The 20,770-nt window shown below is 48.1% G+C and overlaps 5 protein-coding genes across 5 annotated transcripts; 1 reads left to right on the forward strand and 4 right to left on the reverse strand.

Annotated features, from left to right (window-relative positions):
• Window positions 1-13: 13 nt before the first annotated feature.
• On the reverse strand, window positions 14-526 carry EI90DRAFT_2483051 (uncharacterized protein). Its single transcript, XM_039053103.1, has one exon. The coding sequence runs from the start codon at window positions 454-456 to the stop codon at window positions 199-201; it is 258 nt and encodes an 85-aa protein (XP_038910860.1). The 5' UTR covers window positions 457-526; the 3' UTR covers window positions 14-198.
• An 89-nt stretch (window positions 527-615) lies between these two features.
• Window positions 616-5,494, forward strand: EI90DRAFT_3078065 (heme peroxidase). The gene is made up of 16 exons (XM_039061758.1): window positions 616-1,005; window positions 1,083-1,154; window positions 1,232-1,573; window positions 1,651-1,854; window positions 1,919-1,948; window positions 2,001-2,343; window positions 2,412-2,470; window positions 2,533-3,115; window positions 3,192-3,859; window positions 3,931-4,016; window positions 4,077-4,194; window positions 4,256-4,418; window positions 4,507-4,695; window positions 4,754-5,072; window positions 5,132-5,375; window positions 5,459-5,494. Exons 1-16 carry the CDS (start codon window positions 763-765, stop codon window positions 5,486-5,488), a joined length of 3,693 nt encoding a protein of 1,230 aa, XP_038910861.1. The 5' UTR covers window positions 616-762; the 3' UTR covers window positions 5,489-5,494.
• A 9,218-nt stretch (window positions 5,495-14,712) lies between these two features.
• EI90DRAFT_3131095 (uncharacterized protein) lies at window positions 14,713-15,729 on the reverse strand (the record flags this gene model as incomplete). Its single annotated transcript, XM_039064363.1, has 3 exons — window positions 14,713-15,065; window positions 15,126-15,510; window positions 15,553-15,729. 3 exons carry the CDS (start codon window positions 15,727-15,729, stop codon window positions 14,713-14,715), a joined length of 915 nt encoding a protein of 304 aa, XP_038910862.1.
• A 606-nt stretch (window positions 15,730-16,335) lies between these two features.
• EI90DRAFT_2937209 (uncharacterized protein) lies at window positions 16,336-16,929 on the reverse strand (the record flags this gene model as incomplete). Its single annotated transcript, XM_039055177.1, has 2 exons — window positions 16,336-16,824; window positions 16,873-16,929. Coding segments are annotated over 2 exons (546 nt in total), but the record flags the coding sequence as incomplete, so codon positions are not given.
• A 3,058-nt stretch (window positions 16,930-19,987) lies between these two features.
• On the reverse strand, window positions 19,988-20,388 carry EI90DRAFT_2830572 (uncharacterized protein; the record flags this gene model as incomplete). The annotated part of the gene is made up of 2 exons (XM_039053614.1): window positions 19,988-20,214; window positions 20,292-20,388. Coding segments are annotated over 2 exons (324 nt in total), but the record flags the coding sequence as incomplete, so codon positions are not given.
• Between the last annotated feature and the right edge of the window lie 382 nt (window positions 20,389-20,770).

A 20,770-nucleotide genomic window follows, 5' to 3' on the forward strand; every position in this document is an offset into this window, starting at 1 on the left:
ATGTCTTGCAACGGGTCAGGGTGTGCAAGTGCTCAAACGACAACGCATTCCCCAAGCCCTAAGAATATGCACGTTTCGCGCATTTTCTATGTCATCTCGATGTCATAAGTGTAATGTGTAGCCGAAAAACAGGAAGCATCATCAATGATGAAGAGATAGAGTGGGGAAGATCTGGACTACATCATCGAATAGAGCCAGTCATGGTACCGACCAGCGCCCGGCGCTAGTACGCTGTGCACCCGCGCGCACTGCACCGCGATCATGCCGATCATCACATCCACCGTCGTTTAGCGCCCCTGGTGGTAGTTTCCGTTGATGACATCTGAAGAAATGTTTGAATCCCTGGTTGCGTGGGATATACACGGTGGGAATTGGAGATTCCCACCAGTCAGCTAGGGACCGGCGGATTCGCCGAAGCCACAAGGGTAGTTGAAGCCACAAACGATGGGAATGCATGGTGTTAACAACAATGGTAAGACTGGAAATCGAGCCCCGCACTGGAGTCAAGCAGCAGTATGTAATCAATCCAACGGGGCACTTGAAAACCGGTGTTCCGACTCCGCGTAAGCCGAATATATACATGATTGATATTAAGTGGCTGTGATCAGGGTGCCACAAATTGCAACGCCTACCTGGTTACATTAATTTTATGCGCCCATGAATATACATAAGTAATAAGTTGGGGCATAAGTGATTGTCCAAAGGGGGGGATAACAGCCCACCCCCACAAGCTCGTACAAGCCAATTCTTCCTGTGCCAGTAATGCCTCATGGACAACCCAAGCCCTCCACGGCCTTCCATGCTGCCCTAAGGACTGTCGACAACCTTTTGGAAGATGCATCTCTTACAGCCCAGGCTATCAATCGTTCCTGGGGTCCTTTGCCAAAGACGACGGAGGACTTCAACGAGGCCGAACCTACATCGACCATAGCCAGCGGTATTGAGGCTGTTCGTGCGCAGATCAAACGAGGACTACCCATCGAAGGCGATCCTATAGAAATCGCCGTACGTTTCTCTGCGCAATTCGCCGGAGTTTCGTTCCCGAGATCGTACACTGACTGATGTGCTTTGTGTCCACGTAGGGAACCGTGTTGGATGTTGCCAAGGCAGGTTCCCCATTTGCGACTGAGGGGCTCGATGATCGCAAGTTCGCGGTACGTACTATAGTCCCTTCTGGGTCTCAACTCCCTGCTTTGCGAGACTCTCGCAGTAAACTTGTCCCCCTTCTTAGCTCGAATACATTCTCTCTTTTCTCTCTCGCGCGGAACCACGAATCACAGCGCCAGTTGAACATCTCGCCATTCGAACTCTCTACTATGACCTTTCTCATCCACCTGCCACGAACATGGGCCAAAAGTATCAGTTCCGTTCTGCGGATGGGTCAGGTAATAGTGCCTACGACCCAGATATGGGTAAAGCCTTCTCGCCGTATTCTAGGAGTTGCACTGGCTCGCGGCCGTTACCAGACTCGGAGTTACCTGATCCTGGTTTGGTATTTGATGCAATTATCAAAAGGGATCCTAAGTTTACTGCACATCCTGCTGGGTATAGTGGGCTATTTTTCAATTTTGCGGTGCGTTCCCTCCCCCCCCCCTTTCGAAGCAATGTTTCCAAAAAGGAAAATTATTCCTCATGCGCCTCTTCTTTCAGACGTTTGTCATTCACAGCGTATTCCGGACGAGTCGAACGGATTTTAATATCAACGAGACGTCGTCTTACGTTGACCTGGGCATTCTGTATGGGAACACGCAGGCCCATCAGGATAAGATTCGTTACGTAGACGGTCGTGGAAGGATCCTTCCTGATGTTTATGCTGAATTCCGCCTCATCAACTTGCCTCCTGCTGTGAACGCGGTTCGTGTTTTTGCGCCAATTTCGATCTCTGCGTTGAGACTCACTCGCATTCCATTTGCTCCAGCTTATCATCATGTTTAGCCGCAACCACAACGTACGTGCTCTTCAGCAGCCGGAGTTTGATCTTCGTTCTGATTATACCGCAGTATATTGCCGATATGTTGCTTCGTATCAACGAGCGTGGAACGTGGACCCAGGATATCCAGAGCCTGGACAAGGAATTGCTTGTCAAACAAGACTATGAGATTTTCAATACTGCACGCCTCATCAACTCTGCGACTTTCGCGTTTGTCATCCTCGGAGATTACCTCGCTGCTATTCTGGGCACTCTACGAGATGGATCCAGCTGGACGTTGAATATCAGCGGTGAGAGGAGGGAGAGCGATCATCAACTCCTGGAAAGAGGACGAGGGAATTCTTGTTCGGTGGAATTTAATACGCTTTATCGTTGGCATCCTGGTTTAAGTGCCGAGGATGCGGAGTATAATGGTGGGTTCTATTTTCTCGATTCGAGTCTCAGAATACTCGAGAGATACTCATGAGACTGATTAATTTAGAGCAAGTGTTCCAGTACTTGTTCGCCAAGGAACCTGGTGTGCCTGTTGACTTTGACAAGGTTTGTTCGGCTCGCACCCTCATTCGCTTCAACTCCCTCAATTTTTTTTCTCTCTTTTTCAGATTACTCCCGCGGATTTCGAGAACGTTCTTGGCAAGAAAGCCGTGGCTGCTACGTACAGCCGCCTACGAGATAAGGACGGCAAGCCTGCTCCATTACCCGATTTCGATCACCTTACGCCCCGACAAGTCGAGTCTCTCATCGACGATAGCAAACCTGTGGACTACCTTCTCGACCAGTGGTCTTTCAAAGGTTTTTCGCTCCCAGGATCCAAGGCCTTCGATAGGAATCCAAGAGATCCGAAGACGAAAAAGTACAAGGATGATTTGCTGGCGAATGCGTTGTTGAGCGCTACCTCGGTCCCTGCTCATGCATTCGGAGCTAGAGGCGTGCCTGGTGCCTTGCGAGTCATCGAGATTCTGGGCATTCAACAGGCTCGATCGTGGGGAACTTGTTCCCTTAACGAGTTCCGAAGGTTCTTAGGCCTGAAGGCCTATTCAACGTTCGAAGATTGGAATCCAGATAAGGAAGTAGCCGAGGCTGCTCGTAAACTTTATAGGACGACGGAAAATTTGGAGTTGTATGTTGGCCTTGTAGCGGAGGAAGTCAAGCCTATCAGGGATGGCTCGGGGTTATGTCCTTCATGTGCGCGATATATTTCCCTTTCTCCCAAAACGGCCTGCGTTACTAAAACATTCGCCGTCGTCGTTGTGGATATCAGACACCGTCTCCAGAGCGATCCTAGCGGACGCTGTCGCTTTGGTTCGTGGTGATCGTTATTTGACGTTTGATTTGACACCTTTCAACTTGACAACGTGGGGTTTTGCCGAGGCTAATCGGAATATCACCAATGCTGCTTGGGGTGGTGTTCTTGGTCGACTTTTAGCCCGTGGTCTTCCTCAACATTACGATGCCACTTCGGTGTACACTCACTTCCCTCTCATCACGCCCAAGGGACAACCGTTTTCGATGGATACCATTCTCGCCAAATTGGGACAAGCGAAGGAATTTACGTTCGATAAGCCCATCAAGAAAGGTATTCTTCGCGTCGTTGTGGACCCTATACATGTCGAGGCGGCTTTAGGGGGCCCGCCGATGGTTATCCAGGGACTTGTGACTCAGTACGTGAAGAACGTGAGAGACATAGGTCTGGCTCCTAGCTTCCTTACCGTTATCGACGATGTCGCAGCCTATGCGCGCGTTACGGCTTTGGTGCAAGATCACTTCGTTCCCGCTTCTGAACTAGGGAAGAATGGAAAGTGGTTCTACGAGAAGGCGCGTCAGTTGATCAAAGAAAATTCGTATACGGTATATTCCAAGGCTCCGAAGAGCGTGGATGTTGTGAAGGAAGTGCTTAGGATTATCCCTGTGCATTGGGCTGCTCAAGTTGTGCGTTTCCACCGTTCGCCCTTATTTTTTTTTGTTTTGGTGCGCTGATACACGGACGACTCGGAATTAAGGCCGGACTCCCCGTCAAGACAGCGCAAGAGACGAGAGGGATTTACTATGAACAGCAAATATATCAGATGTTGAAGGAAATCTATTCGTCAGTGCATTGTTATCGTGCCCTTCCTCCCCCAAATAACGAATTTGTGCCATTTCCTAGGTACATCTTCTTGGAACCCGAACCATCTTTGAAGATTCCTAACCAAAGGGAAGCTCGTGAGAACGTCGATCGCCTGCGTCGATTTGTGAAACTTAGCCTGACGGAGGCGAAGGGTGGTGTACGTCTCCGCGCCTTCCCAAATCGGTCGTCCAGTCATGCTGATACCCCATTTTGTTAAGCTGTCTTCCTCAGTTTTGGGTGGCTTGGCGAGCATAGTTTTTGGCGAAGGCAACCAGAGCGCCAACCCTATCCTCAAGCGACTCCTCGCTCTTGGATCACCAACGGAAGAACTTGCGAATGACATTATTGCCGTCATTTCGAGCGCCATTGAGTTATCTCAAGGTAAGGGGGAGGACAAATTGAGTGACTTTTCATCTACCTATGAGCGTGTTCGCTGATCACTTGTTCCGATGTTTGTCTTGCATGATAGTCTTCACTCACGTCATAAACTTCTACCTGCCTCAACGTCAGGAGGTGAATGCATGGAAGCCTTCTGCTACGGAACGCACTACTACGTCCCGAGGTGAAGGGGTTGCCAGTAACATCGCTGCTGTAGCGGCAAGAGGTGGAGATGAGATGTCATTGCGTACCCTTGAAGGGTATGTTCTAGAGGCACTGCGTAGGTTTTTCTTCGGATATATTCCTTCTAAACTCGTACCTAATGAAACCGAATGTAGGCTTCGACCCTGTTACACCAGGTGTCTACCGTGTTGCAACCACCGATATCCCACACATGATGGCAATGGTCCCCGGTGTGAAAGGCGACAGATTCTACTTTGATTTCACCAAGGCGGCTGTCGATCCTAAAGCCTTTGACGATGCCCATCAAATCAATGCCCATCGCAACCCGGCCTCCTACGTCATCTACGAGGGCGATGGTGTGTTTAAGACCCTTGGCCAGAAGTTTGTTGTAAGGGTTACTGCTGAGGTGCTTAGAGCCGTCTTCGAGCTCAGGAACGTACAAAGGACTCCAGGGAAGGGAGGAATACTGAGAAGGTCTGAATCCAAGCCATACCTTCCAACAAAGCTGATCCATTGTTTTCATGACCTAACAGATTCAAAGAGCCCGTTGTCACTGTGGACGATATCGTCACCGCTGAAACGACTCAGGTACCCTTCAAGGAAGTGGATTCAAAAGGAGTGCTCGTCGATACCCAGTGGACGGAAGAGGTCAACGTTTACAAGTTGCATTCTGGTATTTCCAGGGAAGAAGGCAAGATCCCGGCTGAACGGTGGGCTTATTTGGATCCGGAAATCGGACATCATCCTTCTACCTGGGCGACAGGATTGACTATTGAGGTATGTGCCCCCCTTTTGTTGCGGGGTTGCGTTGTTCCACTCGTGTGAATGCTGACGCTGAATGCAATGCTTCGTTTATTTAGTATCATAACGACCTCGCTTCGAGGGGATGAGTAGCACCAGAGAATGCCGTATTGACGGTTTCCTTCCCTTAATTGTAGTTTAGCCGCACAAGTTACCGTGCAATTTCAGATCATCACCTACCCTACGTGTGATTTCGCTCGCTCAAGTGCCCTCTCCGGAGCGGGGTTACGGGACCGGAACTCTTTGATTTGCTAAGCTATACATATATGACGGTAAGCATTGAGGGCAAGATCAAATGCTGCGAACATTTTGAAAGTAAGCACGGTTCGCGGCACATTAGAGCCTTATGCGTTGTGGGATACTTCCGCTTTGTACACATGATAAAGAAAGGATCTGGGACTCTAGTGCAAACTGCAGGCCCAGCGCTCATGTGTGCATGTGGTGCAGGGGGTCACACAACGTACCAAGTTTGAGAGCAAAGCCCCAGTGCTCAAAATTAGAAAATATCCAGGATATGATGTTTGAACTTCGTCACGAAAACCGGCAGACGCTCCTATCAGCTCTTGAGTGCTCCTGAGCGATTAGAGCTATTAGAGCCCGGGAGAAAGGTACCCCCCTCTGGAGTGCTCCCGAGCATTGGTTTGCTCCCAAAGTGCTCTGGAGTGCTCTGGAGCACATATTATACTGGATCTCACCCACTCAGTTTATGCATCAAACATTCACGTTGCAGAAAGAAGAAATTGTAAATTCTTTAACTAGGAAATGTAACTAATTATCATATCTAAGTATCCAATGAACCACCTTCCTCCCCCTCGCACACTTCTGGTGGCTCCGCATTGGTACCTACAATGAACTTCCTGTCAGATGATAAATATTGAATTACTGGAAAACTCACAAGGCAGAGCAATGAGATGTTGGACCATTCCTTGCAGAATGGTAACAGTACTGAGTTATAGCTAAGCACAACCCATGAGACTGGGATCTCACAAGAATTTGAGCACTTGATGATTCAAGGAGCCAAAGAGTGTCTAGCAGATGACTAGAGACATAACAGTGACTTTGTCAAGAAAACACAGGCCCTTGATGTCAGGGCACACCCGCCTGACCCGGGCCCACCTGGGCCCACCCGGCCACACCACACCCGCTCCCCGCTGTCTATCCTCCTCCCCCTTCTTTTCCCTTTTCTTTCCCCTTTCTTTATTTCATTCTTCTCACCTTCTTCTTCCTGTTTATTTCTTTCTATCTACACGGACCACCTTCCCTTGTATCGATGTACTATTGACCCGTCCGGCCCACACACCCCGGACGGCTTCCCACTGTGCCCAGCATGCGTGCATGTAGCGGACGCTCTCGGGATCCCCCACGGGGACACCCGGATGCCTGCGGCTGCCTCCGAGGATGACGTGGCACCTGTCATGTGACTCAAGCCGCATGTACATAAATGTACCTGAAGTGGGAACCGAAGAAGTAACCTTCTTCTCACATTCTCCACTTCAGGTAAGTAGTATAGTTTTCCTCTTTAATAATAATAACACATTCTCCACTTCAGTCTGAGTGGCCAGGGACCACTGTCCCGGATCGGGCCCGCCAGTATGCACGCCCGCTCCACACCCCACGACGGCCTCAGTGCCGGGCATTACCCCCGGGCCCTCTCGACCCCGGACGCGTCCCTGACACTTGACAAAAGGAGCAATTGCAGTGTGAGGAAATGGAGAATGTGACAAACAGACCAGGAGAACAATGTGGAGAACACAGAGTAACTTAAGTGCCAGGTTTTCACATACAACCTAGACATGATTAAAATCTGACACCACAACCCGGTGTGTGGGTGCAGTGTGTGTGTGTGGTGTGTGGTGTGTGATGTGTGGTGTGTGGTGTGTGATGTGTGGTGTGTGGTGTGTGATGTGTGGTGTGTGATGTGTGATGTGTGATGTGTGATGTGTGGTGTGTGGTGTGTGGTGTGTGGTGTGAGTGTGAGTGTTGAGTGCTGAGTGCTGAGTGTGGTGTGTGAGTGTGGTGTGTGAGTGTGGTGTGTGAGTGCAGTGTGTCACGACCATGCATTCCGGCCCATTAGCTGCCCATCCCGATGCCGCCCGAGCCTATTCCCGCTGTGCAAGCACGAGCACGAGCCCTGACCTCAGCCCTATCCTCCCTGAGGGCTCCCTGCTCACTCCCCCACTTGCCCCTAGGCTCCCCTACACTTGGCCGACTCCCCCACAGCCACACCGACCTCCCTGCCCCGAGTCCGCCTCTGGTACTGAACTAGCGTGACTCTGCGACATCGCCTACTCCACTATGATACCATCGCCGCTATCGCGGCCCTACACCCCTTCGTTTATTTATCTGTTATTGTTTGTTTTGACCCTCGGTCATTGCCAGCCGCGGTCCGGCCAACCCCGCTCTTTGTTCCTATTTGCTTCCGGACCCTTCGGCCTTCGGCCCGGGTCCGCTTCTATTCATTCCACCTTCATATATATATCCTGTATACTACATTATAGTACCTGAGCTCTAATATTGACTTGACCACGACCCCAAGCCCTGACCCCAACAAGGCAGCCCCAGTAAGTTCGAAATGAGGGCCAAGAGACAACTAGGGGGCACAGCACTCCCTTTAGAGTTGCTGAGGCCAAATGCCCTACCCTCGGGCCTTGTCTGAGGCATCGTGGCCATCGCGGCCCTTAGTGGTCCGCATCGGCGACCTTCGGTGCCCAACCCCGGATCAGTATCTAACACAGTGTGTGAGTGCAGTGTAGTGTGTGCTGTGTGCTGTGTGTGTGTGTGTGTGTGTGTGTGTATGCATCCCTGGAAAGTAATTGCCCATGGGTTGGTGGTTGGGTCAGGTAGGGGGTTGGAAAGTTGGGTATGGGGCTGTGGTGTGGTGGGAACGTATCTCTTTAATAATGCCATATGGAGCAGAGCAGGACAGCCCCTGCAGTGACCAATGTGGAGTAAGGACAGGGAGCAAGTGCAGAACACATGGCTAGCTGTCTCTGATAACATTGATTTCCCTGGGTAGCATGTAACACTATGATGGCAACTTAATAACATTGATTTCCCTGGGTAGCATGTATATATGCAATCCTGCTTCCATTTTTATCAGTCACCTGCCAAGACTTTAACCCACATACATGTGGAGGAGTGTCCATGCACCCTCCCTCTACCTGACATCTAGGGCTCCTAGCAGATCAGACCCATATTGGCATACTGTACTGGCATGACCAACAACCTCTTCCCACAGCCTCCAGGAGTTACTGGAGCCATAAATCAATTCAATTTTGTTGATTTTCAATTCAATCCTAGACCTTCACATGACATGTGACAGGTTGTTGATCGTGCCAGTACAGTATCTTTGTGGGCCAATCTGAATGTCAGGGACATAGCATATGACTACATATATCACTGCATGTAGCTGCATCAGCCCATAACTCTCTCACCCCTTTCCCTGATCTGACTCCACCCCTTGATCTGAGTATCTCCCTGTTTGTTGCCTACCTCATCATTTAGTTCTGTTGATCCTTTTTCTTCCAATTGATTCATATCTCTCATGTATATAGCCCTATGTGTTGCTGAGGGTTGGAACCTCAGCTTTGTCTATGACTAGGTTTTTGGGTGATACTTGACTTGGACTGACAAGCAATCCCTGACACTGAATGCACATTTCAATCTGTGGGTATGGCTCAGATTCTTGGATTGGGTATGGAGTTTATTTACTGCAACAAATAGATCATTGCCTGAACTAAACACTTTGCATACAAATGAAGATGGCATATATTTGAAATTGCAGTACAGTTTGTTAGAGGGTTCCTCCCAAACTGGATGGCCAAGCTTGCAGTGCAGCGCTGAAGGCGCTGCAAGCTCGGCCATCCAGTTTGAGGGGAACCCTCATAACAATTGTAGCCTGGTATAACATGTGGACACTTCCCTGCAGGGTAGCTTGCCCATAGGGTGCTGGGGTACTCAGCAGCCCACTGCCTCTGGCAGTGGTCCCCGTTTTAGGGTCTGCCATCAGTTGCCTACCACTCTCCCTCTTCCCCTTGACATGGGTTTGCCCTTCTGAGGGTGGGCCCTTATGCAACCCAGACAGGGTTGCCTGCCCATGGGGTGGCGGGATAGTCAGTGCCCCAGCACTGTATCCCCTCCCCCTGACCTGGGAGGCCGCTGTCATGATGGGTTTGGCAGCAAGGTCTGCCAGTGCACGTGCCTCTCTGGGCTTGTGTTTTAGTAATTCGATCTCCCTCTTTTGGAGATTGACCTCTCTCTCTGTGTTAGAATGGTGCGGATTCGGACGACTCTGGAATGGAATCGGAGACTTAGCATGGAAGGACCTTCGCCTCAGCGACTCAGGCAGAGCACTGTGCCATTGCTGGTTGTCCTAGGGGTCCCTAATTTCAGATCTAGCAGAGGGAAAGTCTCTTGGGGGAATTCAAGTCGATTTCGGACTGAGGTTACAAGTTACTAGGTACATTGTATATAAGGAGGGGTCCGGAATCAAAAGGAACAAGGGTAGGACGAAAGGAGACAAAGGGAGATGGAAAGAGGAACAACACCGAGGGTCAAGTGTTTGACTCAATGGTGTTTCCCAAAGGAGGAATGAAGGGCCAAGGCCCAAGGAGGAAGGAAGGAGGTTGGGAGTGGGGAATGGCTAGCTGACTGAATAGAAAGGAAGCAGCAGCCCAAATAGGAATGAGGGAGAATAGCGGAATTGAAATGGACAATGCAATAGTTGCAAGGTCCGGAGTAAGTCCGGAAAGTCCGAACTCGGAGGTTAAACTCCGGAATATTGGCAAACATAATTAAATGGAATGAGCTAACCAATACAATGGGTATAAGCAGAGGTGGGGTCAAAGTCCGAGGTCGGAGCTAAGACTGGAGGTTCCGGAGACGAGACATGAACGGGATACTGGAGTGGAGGTCCGGAGTCGGGAGCATAGGTTTTGCGTACTCGTCTGGAAGGTGTCGAGGTTGGGGTCGGACCCGGAATGTTCCGGAGTCGGACCGAAGGTGGTGTCCGAGCCGGAGGTGGGATAACCTCTTGGGAGTCGGCAAGGAGGAGGTGACAGAAGGGAAGTAGGACTCTGGAAGTCGGAGTTCGGAGTTCCGGGAGCCCGGAGCGGAGGTCAGGATTGTATGGATATGACACTCTGTGTCTTTCAGAGAGTTGAAGGTGCCCTTGGCATCTCTTCATGCTCTGTTGTATTCGCACCTCCAATGGGCACAATTGTTGCAGGCATCTTCTAATGCCCTTGAGTTATCAGACTGTGCCTGTTTGGATGGTCTGGACAAGGAGCTGCTGTCACTCCCTTGTCTCCCTCCTACAAGGGACTTCATCTCTTTCAGCTCCTTGTGGAGCTGACCTGTCTGAGCAGCTACTGCTGATGCGATAGCTGATTCCCAGCCTGCATTTGGCTGGGGTGTTGTTGGACCTGGGCTGAATTGGCAGATCCAGGGGTTGATCTGGCCAGGGAAGTTCCCTGGGGAGCATACCTGGGGCTGCAGCAGCAAATGCTGCCCCTGGAATGGTGCTTGTTGTGCCATTGGTGTAGTTTGCACCATGTATGGTTGGAAGCCCCTCTGAGGAGGCTGGGGGTATGCAGTGCCTGTTGGCAATGTGGATGGTTGTTGGTTTGCGGCACTCATTTGTGCCACATGCATCGTGTAATCCATGGTGCTTATCTGCACCTGGTGTTGTTGTTGTTCCGGGGAGCCTTGCTCCCTGGGTTGTTGTATCTCAATGTCCGGTGGCTTGTTTGGGATTGAACTGAGGGTTACCTCCCCCAGAGAACGACATTTTGTCGTTATGTTTCTCATGGTGGTGGGAGGGGTTTTAGTTTTTGCATGCATGGGATTCGCCACAGTTGTGTGTGCATGAGCCTGTGGTTCATGTGGTCTAGGTGAGTTACTCACCTGGCCCATGTGATCTCTAGCACATGGTGTGGCTGTCCAGGTGAGTTGCTCGCCCAGAATTTTCCCATGCTCTTGGCTGTGGGCAATCATCCCTCAGTTTTACTTCCTCCACCTCCATTTTTGGGGGTGTAGTGATGCCGAGAGTTCCCTGTCTTCTTTGATAGGGAGGTTTTCTGGTTCCCTCACATTTTGTAATGTGAGGTACTCATCCAGGTGGATGAGGTCATTGCAATTTCCTAGGGGTTCCCATGTGGTGTCCCCTAGCTCCCATTTAACCTTAAACCAGAGTTCATTGTGAACCCATGCATGGTTTAAGATTTTATGAACTACTGCTTCATGATCAGGGCCTTCCCCGAAATGTAGAATATGTTTACTTCCCTATTTGGGAAGATTTCTTGGTCATTCGGCTCATGAGGTACAAGCTGGGATATGTGGAATCTTGGGTGGATTCTGCATTGTTCAAGTTGTGGTGGCAACTTGAGGACGTAGTTTGACATCTCTGGAAATGTTTCCAGAATTTCGTAAGGCCCTATGTATAAGGGCTTTAGTTTACCTGCCCTCCCTTTGGGTAGGTTCAGCTTATCCATGGATAAGTATGCAAGCTTGCCTTTTCTCAAAGGCAGGTCCAGGCGTCTTTTCTTATTCACCTGGATTGTTTGAGCAGTGTGATTGTGTATTATTGCATCATGTGCTACCATGAGGTTTTCCTTTGCCTTTTTGGCAAAGTCATTTACTCCTGGGTAGTCCGAGGGTGGTGCTGTTAGGCACCTCTTTGGCATATGGCCATAGATTAATTCGAATGGGGCAAATCCTGTTGATGTGTTCGAGCTTGCATTGATTGCAAATTCTGCCATTGACAGCTTCGCTGCCCAGTCATGTTGATCTGGTCTGACCATCGCATGTAGTATTTGTACTACTTTTTGTATCATTCTTTCCACTTGGCCATCGCTTTGCAGGTGGAATGCAGTTGTGAATTTCAACTGCACACTGAGTATTTGGTGCAGTTTGTGCCAAAATTTTGACATGAATTTTGAGTCTCGATCTGATATGATCGAGTGTGGTAGACCATGAAGTTTTACAACTTTGTGAAGGAATATGAATGCTAGTTCTAATGTGTTCATTGTTGTTTTTATTGGAATTAGGTGGACATTGGATGTCAACCTGCAGATGATTACCCAGAGGTAATCATATCCCAAGCTTGTTGGGAATGGACCTGTGAAGTCCATGGCTATTGACAACCATGGTGTTTCCAGGGTTGGGAGTGGGTGAAGCAGTCTGGGATTTCTCCTGGTGCTTTTCTTTGTTGTTTGACAAATTCCGCAAGACCTGCAGAACTTGTGGGTGTCCTTCCTCATTGACTTCCACCAGAAGTACTGATGGAGGATTTCCACTGTTTTCTTGGATCCTAAGTGTCCAAGTGTTTCATGGATATTATTCCTCGAATGGACTTCCTTTTGTAGTTTCCTTTTGGGACTACTATTTGGGTCGTTCCTCCTTCTCCAAGTCGGGTTATCAGTCCATCTTTTATGGAGAAGTTTTTGAAATTCCCTGGGTTCTCTAGGATTTCCTGGTGGATCTGGCTTTGCGAGTATCCAGATTTTATTGCCTCAATGAGGTCTTTTCCTTTGAATTGTTTTTGAAGGTTCTCTTCTGGAATTATGATTTCTTCCAGGTTTTGGGCACTCCCCCCTAGAGTTTCCTCTAGGTTATCGCTCCCCCCTAGAGCTTCCTCTAGGGTGTTTCTCACATGTATTGCTGCGAGTCTCTTTTTCTCTTCAGAGTACTGCTTAGCAGCAGTTCTTTGTATTCCTTGTTCTGTCAGGGATAATATCTTCTGCATTTTTATCCAGATGGATATCTGCCAACACGTTGCAAGAGAGCTAGCGGCTCTCAGCGCCAACCAAGCTCGTGGGGGAAACTCTCCACTAAAACCCTTTTTCTCCACTGGCCTCGATCCTAAAACTCTGGGAAATTCTCCGGAAATTCTGCAAGGTCCGGGCTCAGTGTCCACTACCCACTCTTTGTGGGTTAGACGACTGCCCTTACTCCTACTGTTGGAACTTCTAACACACTCACACTAACTCTGACGCGTCCTAGCGCCTTAGAGAAATTTAGAGGAGGGGAGAACTTAATTTTCAATCCCGGTATGTACAGGATTATAAAGAATAAACATTTTTAGAAATGATTGATGGGAAATATTGGCGCCATATGGCTCCTGGACCCCATCGTAAGCGAAATATTTGAAAAGGGCATCAAAAGAATAAAAGAATATCATCCAATATATCAAAATGATGGTAAAAATGTGAAAATATGAGGAAAATCAGGAATTTATCAATGATTTCACAAAATTAGTACCTGAAACTGGAAATGTGGCTGGGAATAACCTTTACGTGGCTAAAGAACATTTTTCCCAATTTATTTGATGCCTTGGGAATGTGTGAAGCATGCTTTTCTGACTTCCCACTTGCCTAAATTGAACTTCCCACGCCTGCACATGACCAGATCCCGTGACCCGCACCGTGCAACACTTAACTCCACCAAATCTCCACCGATTGGGACGATCTTGACATCGACGGATTCGTAGGAATTAGGAGTATTTTTAGGTACCAAGTTTGTATCGAATTATGGAACGAATGAAGATGATTTTTGAATGGTGTAAATGGATATCCGAGCCGGCTCTGCATGTGGGCGATTATCCCGCCTACAACGTAGTCATCGAAATGCAGATCTTCATCAGTTGATGAGTCATAGTACTGTGAAAGTGCATCTGCCACTTTGTTCTTGTGGCCTTCCACGTATTTTATTTTGCAATTCAAGCTTGCAAAGAAGGCTTGCCATCTCAGGTGTCTACCTGAGTTGTGGTTTTTCGCTTTGAAGTATTCCAAAGCTTTGTGGTCTGTGATTACTGTGAATTCATGGCCTCCCATGAGATCATCTTGCCATCTCATGAGTGCCTTGAGGATGCCCAGTGCCTTGAGCTCGTAGGTGAAGTACCTACATTGTGTGTTGGTGAACCTTTTGGACATGAATGTGGATGGGCAGCAAGTCTGCCACTTTTCACCTTGTCCAATTAGTGCACCCATGCCCACTGCATCAGCAAACTTGCTACGGAGCTCTGAGAGCTCTGAGAGCACATTGAGTCTTTTTGCTGTCCACCCCCTATACATAGAGATCAGAAAATTAAATATATATATGATTTTGTTCTCCTAAGGATGCAGAAATGCAAAGATCATATGGATATACATTTTTGGACATGCATGTAAAGGAGCTCTCATCATCACTCAAAAAGCTCTATGAGCTCATCAGCCATTAGCCTTGGATTCTTTTACTAATTGATGGTCTCCATGGAATAAGCTGAGTTATTTTGGCACCATAATGTGACTTGTCATTCAGCCTATACTATATTGGTCTACAAATGCAAACGCTGATACAGTTGGGAGCTTGAAAATGGGTTGATATAGAATTGGGTTGATGATGCCAAAGCACCATCAGCTGTTGTACCAAGGACAGGCTCACCAATTATTGATGGGTGAAGTGGACAATGGAGCATGATACAATTCAGTGGAATTATGGCACTTCTCCATTGATTGTCATGATCAAGATCTTTTTTGACAGCAAACATTCCTGATGATAGCCTGATTGGTATGTCAGTGTACCACAGCACATATGCAAAAAGATTGTTTCCATTGCACTCAGCTCCCTCCCTAGCACCAGTCTTACTTGATGCTCGGAGGATGAGTTGAAGCTGAGCTGGACGATATTCTACCATTACAAAGTGATGTCAGTGTTGGGTGGGTTAGGGCATCTGCAATCAGCCCTTACTATGAATTACATTGCGCTGAGGATGGACCAGGGCAAAGACAGAATCAAATGCCCCACTTCTATAATCACCAGTTGGTCTGCACTTGATAACCCTTGTTTCTGCCTTGTAGAACTGATTGAAAGCAGGGACAGTGAGCCGATAGGACCACCAAAGGTCCAAACCATTGTATTGTTGTGGGAACCACTCTGAGTCAGTTGTATAGACAAAACGAGGTCGAGCTGTGCGCTGTGATTGTCGTTCATGATAATATCGGCAAATTGCTGATGGGAGGTCTGATAGTTCTGGCCTCCAACCAGCAATGACCTCAATAGAGATATTACTCTGGTGGGGCCTATCTGCAATCTTGATGCTAGAAAGTTGTGGTGCATCATCATGTGGTAGTGGCTGGGCAATTAATGAGTGCCACCTCACATACTGATGTCTCACCTGTTCCTTCTCACGAATGGTCAACATTGATATCATTTGGAGTTGAAAGTTTCGCTGGTTTGTTTGGTCATAGAGTGATTTGGGCAGCACTTTATGGAGGGTTTCAGGTGTCTCAGAGCTCCAATTGCTTGGAACCCCACCTAGAATGATGTCCTGTTGGAAGTGTGCAAGAGCCATGAGTTTTGGTATCCAAAGATTAGTTCAGATGCCAAGGTTGATAAGCTCATCAGCATTGGAATACATTGCTTCCAGATGCTTATCAAGCTTTTGCAAGATGTGATCATCAATCATGGGGAGCTGGAGGATTGAGATGATATGGAGGAGGGCAATGATGAGGGAAGTAAAGGGAGGTGAAACATTTGGTGCCTGAGCCAATGCTGGTGCAATGTATTTCTGAACATCTCTGTGCTCTTGCCCAGATGCTTGCTTTAACTTTGAGAGGCCATTTTTGAACTGGCAACGGCCTTCTTTAGGGAGAAGAGAAATACACCTGTCAAGTGTTTCAACCCCTATCAGCCTTGCGATCCATTTGCATGGATGATCCCAGAAGAATTTGTGTGCACCATGTAGGAGGTCTTGATGCAGGAACTGAGATGGTCCTACATCCAGATCCTCCCAAAATGGGTGTTCCACATAACCAGAAACTCCACATTTTTCTTTATACACCAATGACCGAAACCTCCAAATTGGGGCATCTGGGTTTTCTGCCCTAACCTTACTCAGAACATGTAAGGTGGATGCTCCAGTACATTTTTTGGCAGTCAAATGGCCTCGAATTGTTGTTCCATCAGCATGTGGTTGTGCACAGCAGACAGGGCATGACCTTGTTGCAACACAGGCAATCAAACATTGCTCCTTCATGTCAGCAATATAGCCAAGGAGGCAGGTCCTGCACATACGGATGTTTCTGTCAGGGCCTAGAACTGGGTGGGAATGCTGAGAGGGGTGAAGTGGGGCAATGACTATTTTCATGCATGCATGGAAGAGTCGGTGCTTAAGAATCCCTGGAAGCGTGGCTGCCTCATTCTTGGTCAATTTGATATGTGATTGAGGAGATGTGTATGTGAGGACAGTCTGGATAAAGGAGGATGTTGGTAGGATTGCAAGAAGCAGCCAGGCACCACTATCAGGCTGCTGTCGGATGTCACCATGGATATTTCCAAGTGTCATATAGACAGCATGGAAAACTTTTGATCCAGAGAAGTTTGTAAGGTGAGTCTCATCACTTGCAAGAATGACACCCTGGATCATTGTCCCTTCAGGGGATTCTTCCTACCCCCAATATAAGTTGATGCAAAGTGCCAATAATTAAACACACACCTGATACCTCCACCATAACTTCCCTGTACAAGGTTCATGGAAGACACAGATGTTCATGTCAGAGTATGTGATGCGCTGTGGCTCATAATCCCATGCATTTGAAAAGCTAGGATTATTTTGTATGTGATCAGAACACTTGTGCACATCCCGATAAAAGAGGATCTGGGGCTCAGTGGGAGCATCAGAGAGGATGACCTCCTTTGCATGCCAAGCTGGGGCCCCATCCATTGATGAAAATTTGTTGTACATTTCCTTTGCAGACCCAAAGCTCAGTTGTTTTGGGTGTTCTTGGGTCTGAATCAGAATTGGGCACATCAGCACCACAATATTGGTGCACAGGGACTCAGTCACATACCCAACAATTTTTTATGAAATCATCAATGGCTCTCTGTGAGAGCTGCTGATCCACCAACCACTCAACCAATCTCCATTCACTGAGATTTGCCCATGGGAGATGGGGGTTTGGTCCTTCTGCTTCATATTTTTCTTCCCATTTTGTCCTCAGTGGTTCAGTATTGCATGGAGTCCCTGAATCTTCAAAGTACTCATGACTGAAGCCTCTTTCCTCTGTATCAATCCCACCCAAAGGGGCTGTGAAAGGATCCTCAGACCCAATGCCATCCTCCCTGTCACTTTCCTCATCCTCGGGAAGCAGGTCTGAGGAGACTGATTCCATATTTGATTCATCATCAGAGTCTGGAGGTGGGTCATCCACAGCCTGAGCTAGATTGGTAGCAGGAAGACCAAATGAGGGCTCTGGATCGACTTCCATAGGTGAGGAGGATCCAGCCTGTATTAGTGAATCCCCTTCCTCTTGAGAAGCTGATGGATCATCACTTTTATCAGGAGTTGCTTGCACATCCACAGCAGTGTGCTCTTGGAACTTTGCAAGACAGCCTGGTGATTTCCGGATGTGGTTCATCATCCCACCACCTCCAAGACAAACTACTCTTTGGCAGAAACCACAGCGCTTTGTACTCATCTCACAGTCAAGGAGATTGTGTCGATCAAGTTGATTGCAAGTTGATTGATCAAGGGACACAGCCACAAAACGCACATGTCCGTGCATGCTCCATTCTTAGCATAGCGTTGTCATAGTACAAATATCCTGTATTCACAGCTAATGACCAGTGTCAATCTAATGGCCACTATCTTTGCATCTGAAGTATTTCTTGAGTCTTGTCTTTAGTCCCTCAGACCCTCGCTATGTCGCGAGTACAGCTGCCGAACGCTAGTATCCACATATCGGGCCAGCCATAACAACAGGTTATGAACCCGGCCTTAATGGCTTAACCACCAATTACTCATGTCACTCGCTTAAGTTCTTTGCTCAAATTATTATTAACTGTGTGAGGGAACACCAAATCTAATCATGGACAGTGAAGTGTAGTGGAAACGGCCAAGGGACGACCTATAAATTGATTTGAGCTCGCAACATGCAACCCATCAAGGAGAAATAAAAAATACATTGAGCACATATTGTAGCAGGGGGAGAGCGAGGTGGTGGGTGCATCAAAAAGCTATCAGCGAGGGAGCATGTTAGAGGCGATGGCAGCGATTTCAGACCCAGAGCTGAAGTTTTCTTACTCACCGAGGAAGAATGAGCTGGCAATGGCAGGGGGAACAGGAGGTGTAGGTCAGAGAACCTTTTAAGCATGCTGATGTTCCTGTTATCGCATTAGGTTTGAGACTGAACTATAGCTGAGACTGTCCTGCTCCGTGCATCTGTGCCGGGATGTTCAGCTTATGGTCTGAACCCAAGCAGGCTGCTGGTCTGGGATGAGGATGGGAGACATTGCCCATGTGGCTGAGACAGGCGAGACCAAGGCGAAGCGGCATTAAGCCGATGGTGCCACAGTGAAATTGTTCAAGACATTTGAGATTGGCATGAGTGAGGTGAGGGCAGCAGGATGAGTGGGATAGCGGGCAGAATCGTTGTGCGGTTGAGGTAAGCGCTGTCCCATGATTATATAGTCATGAAATCAGACATCAAAGAACAATTAACCACTGGGTGCATATCTGAATTCAGTTGTGGGTCACACGATCTGTTCTTACACTCTCATTTTGCTCTCATTTTGCATCTTCACAACCACCTCTGAGGCACAGGGTGCGCTCAGGAGGGGATTCGAGGCCTCTTTGGCCACTGCTTACTTCCCTTTCGTTTAGGATATGCTGCATGGAAGAGCCAGGAGGACCACTTAGATTTAACATTGGACATGCACACATATCCCCACTTCCATTTCCTGATGATGACCCCCTTATGCTGTTTGCGATAAGCCCTCAAAAAGGTACGTGTTTTCTGGATCATATCGTTTGTAAGCTTCACCGTGGCACGCACTTTTGGACTGTATCGTATGCGATAAGCCCCGCTGTGGCACGCATTTTATGTTGTTTGCAGTAAGCCCTTGCACAGGCATGCACCTTTGGAAGAACCCCTTATCATGAAGCAAAAGCCCAGGTTCATTCACTGGCAACCCTCGATCCACCTCATGTCTGGCTATAAAACTTCATGCTGCGGATTGTATTCCGATCTGTGAGCCCGAGTTGAAGCCGTATTTCCAACACTCCTATTGCAACCTGTGCACTTAAAGGGCTGAAACACGCTTCGACACCAAGCCCGAAAATCACAATAACGCCTTTTACATCCATTACCCATTCACCGTCGTCTCCGGTTATGTGCCTAGTTCTCACTTTCTCATTCACTTTGTCCCATTCCTACTTGCCCAATCGCGGAATGCATGACTTGAGGGGTAGTGTTGGAATTTTGATATTTTGTGTAGGATTTTATGACTAATGTACCTATGTGAAGTGGTGTTCCCCAGACTTGTGATGGTGTATTGGGGAGAGTCCACATCGCCGAACCAAGATCAAGATGCGAGATTCGGGACATATCCAGGTATGATTTAGATATGGCATGTCAGTTGAGTAAATGGCAATGAAGCGATAATAAATGAGAAAGGGAATAGAGTGACGATGCCGAGATTATGCTTTAAACTTGACACCACCACCAGCCCTTCTTATCTTTCTCCTATCGGCATCACTGGCAGACTAGAAGAATGATGACATGAGTAAAGAATATCAATACATCTATGGATAAATATATGCACAATCTTTTACCCAAGACTTTACCACACCTGTGGGCGAGAATATCGATGACAGGTACAACCTCGCTTTCGGAGGTGAGCCCTGCCTTCTCCTCTTCAGGGACGAGAGACCATAGCTTGTCGACATTGATAATTGGGGACCAATATGGGTTGCGCTTCAAGTGGAAAGAGTGCACACCACTAACCTGGATAGTGCTAAGATTGTGGAATGAGGAATGGGATTTTTCATTTGCCAAATCTCCCAACCACGCCTTAAAGTCAAGGGTGAGTAAATTGAACAAGGAGTTAGTGTGCAACGCAAGCACTCACCAGTACCATGGCCACCCGGGTGCTTACAGTGCTTCCCCACATGTCTATAACCAGCGGAAACATGTCCGTGGTGCCTACAGACTCTAGAGAACCGGGTCAGCATTGTCTGTTCTTCAGGGAAAAGGTCGTGCAGTCAGCCCAAGACCAAATCGACATGAATCAAGGCCGAGATCATGCGAATTTCTTGAGGAGCATCACAGAGCATGAAAATGCAGTAGGAAGGTAGAATGGCTTAGTAATCCAACGAGATTTCAGATGAAGGCATGGGCATGTTTTGTTTGATAACCACTTGTGGCGCTAAGTGACTTGTGTTGCATTATTGACATCGAAAAAATTTTTCCGCAGCACATTTTCTCATCTGCACACATGGCTCCAATGACAAGAACTCAACAGCGGAAAGGGGTCACACAGCTCCGTAGTGGGAAAGTGCAGCAAAGGGGTGGGTCAGGAGCTCGCTACAAAGGAGTTCCCAGCCAAGTGCCCCC

The sequence above is a fragment of the Cantharellus anzutake genome, assembly GCF_015039405.1.
Source record: "Cantharellus anzutake strain C23 chromosome Unknown EI90scaffold_72, whole genome shotgun sequence".
Lineage (NCBI taxonomy): Eukaryota > Fungi > Basidiomycota > Agaricomycetes > Cantharellales > Hydnaceae > Cantharellus > Cantharellus anzutake.

Coding starts and splice junctions, on each gene's coding strand:
- EI90DRAFT_2483051 (XM_039053103.1), bottom strand. CDS start 456: ATGCATTCCCATCGTTTGTGGCTTCAACTACCCTTGTGGCTTCGGCGA.
- EI90DRAFT_3078065 (XM_039061758.1), top strand. CDS start 763: ATGCCTCATGGACAACCCAAGCCCTCCACGGCCTTCCATGCTGCCCTA. Junction 4,017..4,076: donor ATGTTGAAGGAAATCTATTC/GTCAGTGCATTG, acceptor GCCATTTCCTAG/GTACATCTTCTTGGAACCCG. Junction 5,376..5,458: donor CGACAGGATTGACTATTGAG/GTATGTGCCCCC, acceptor TCGTTTATTTAG/TATCATAACGACCTCGCTTC.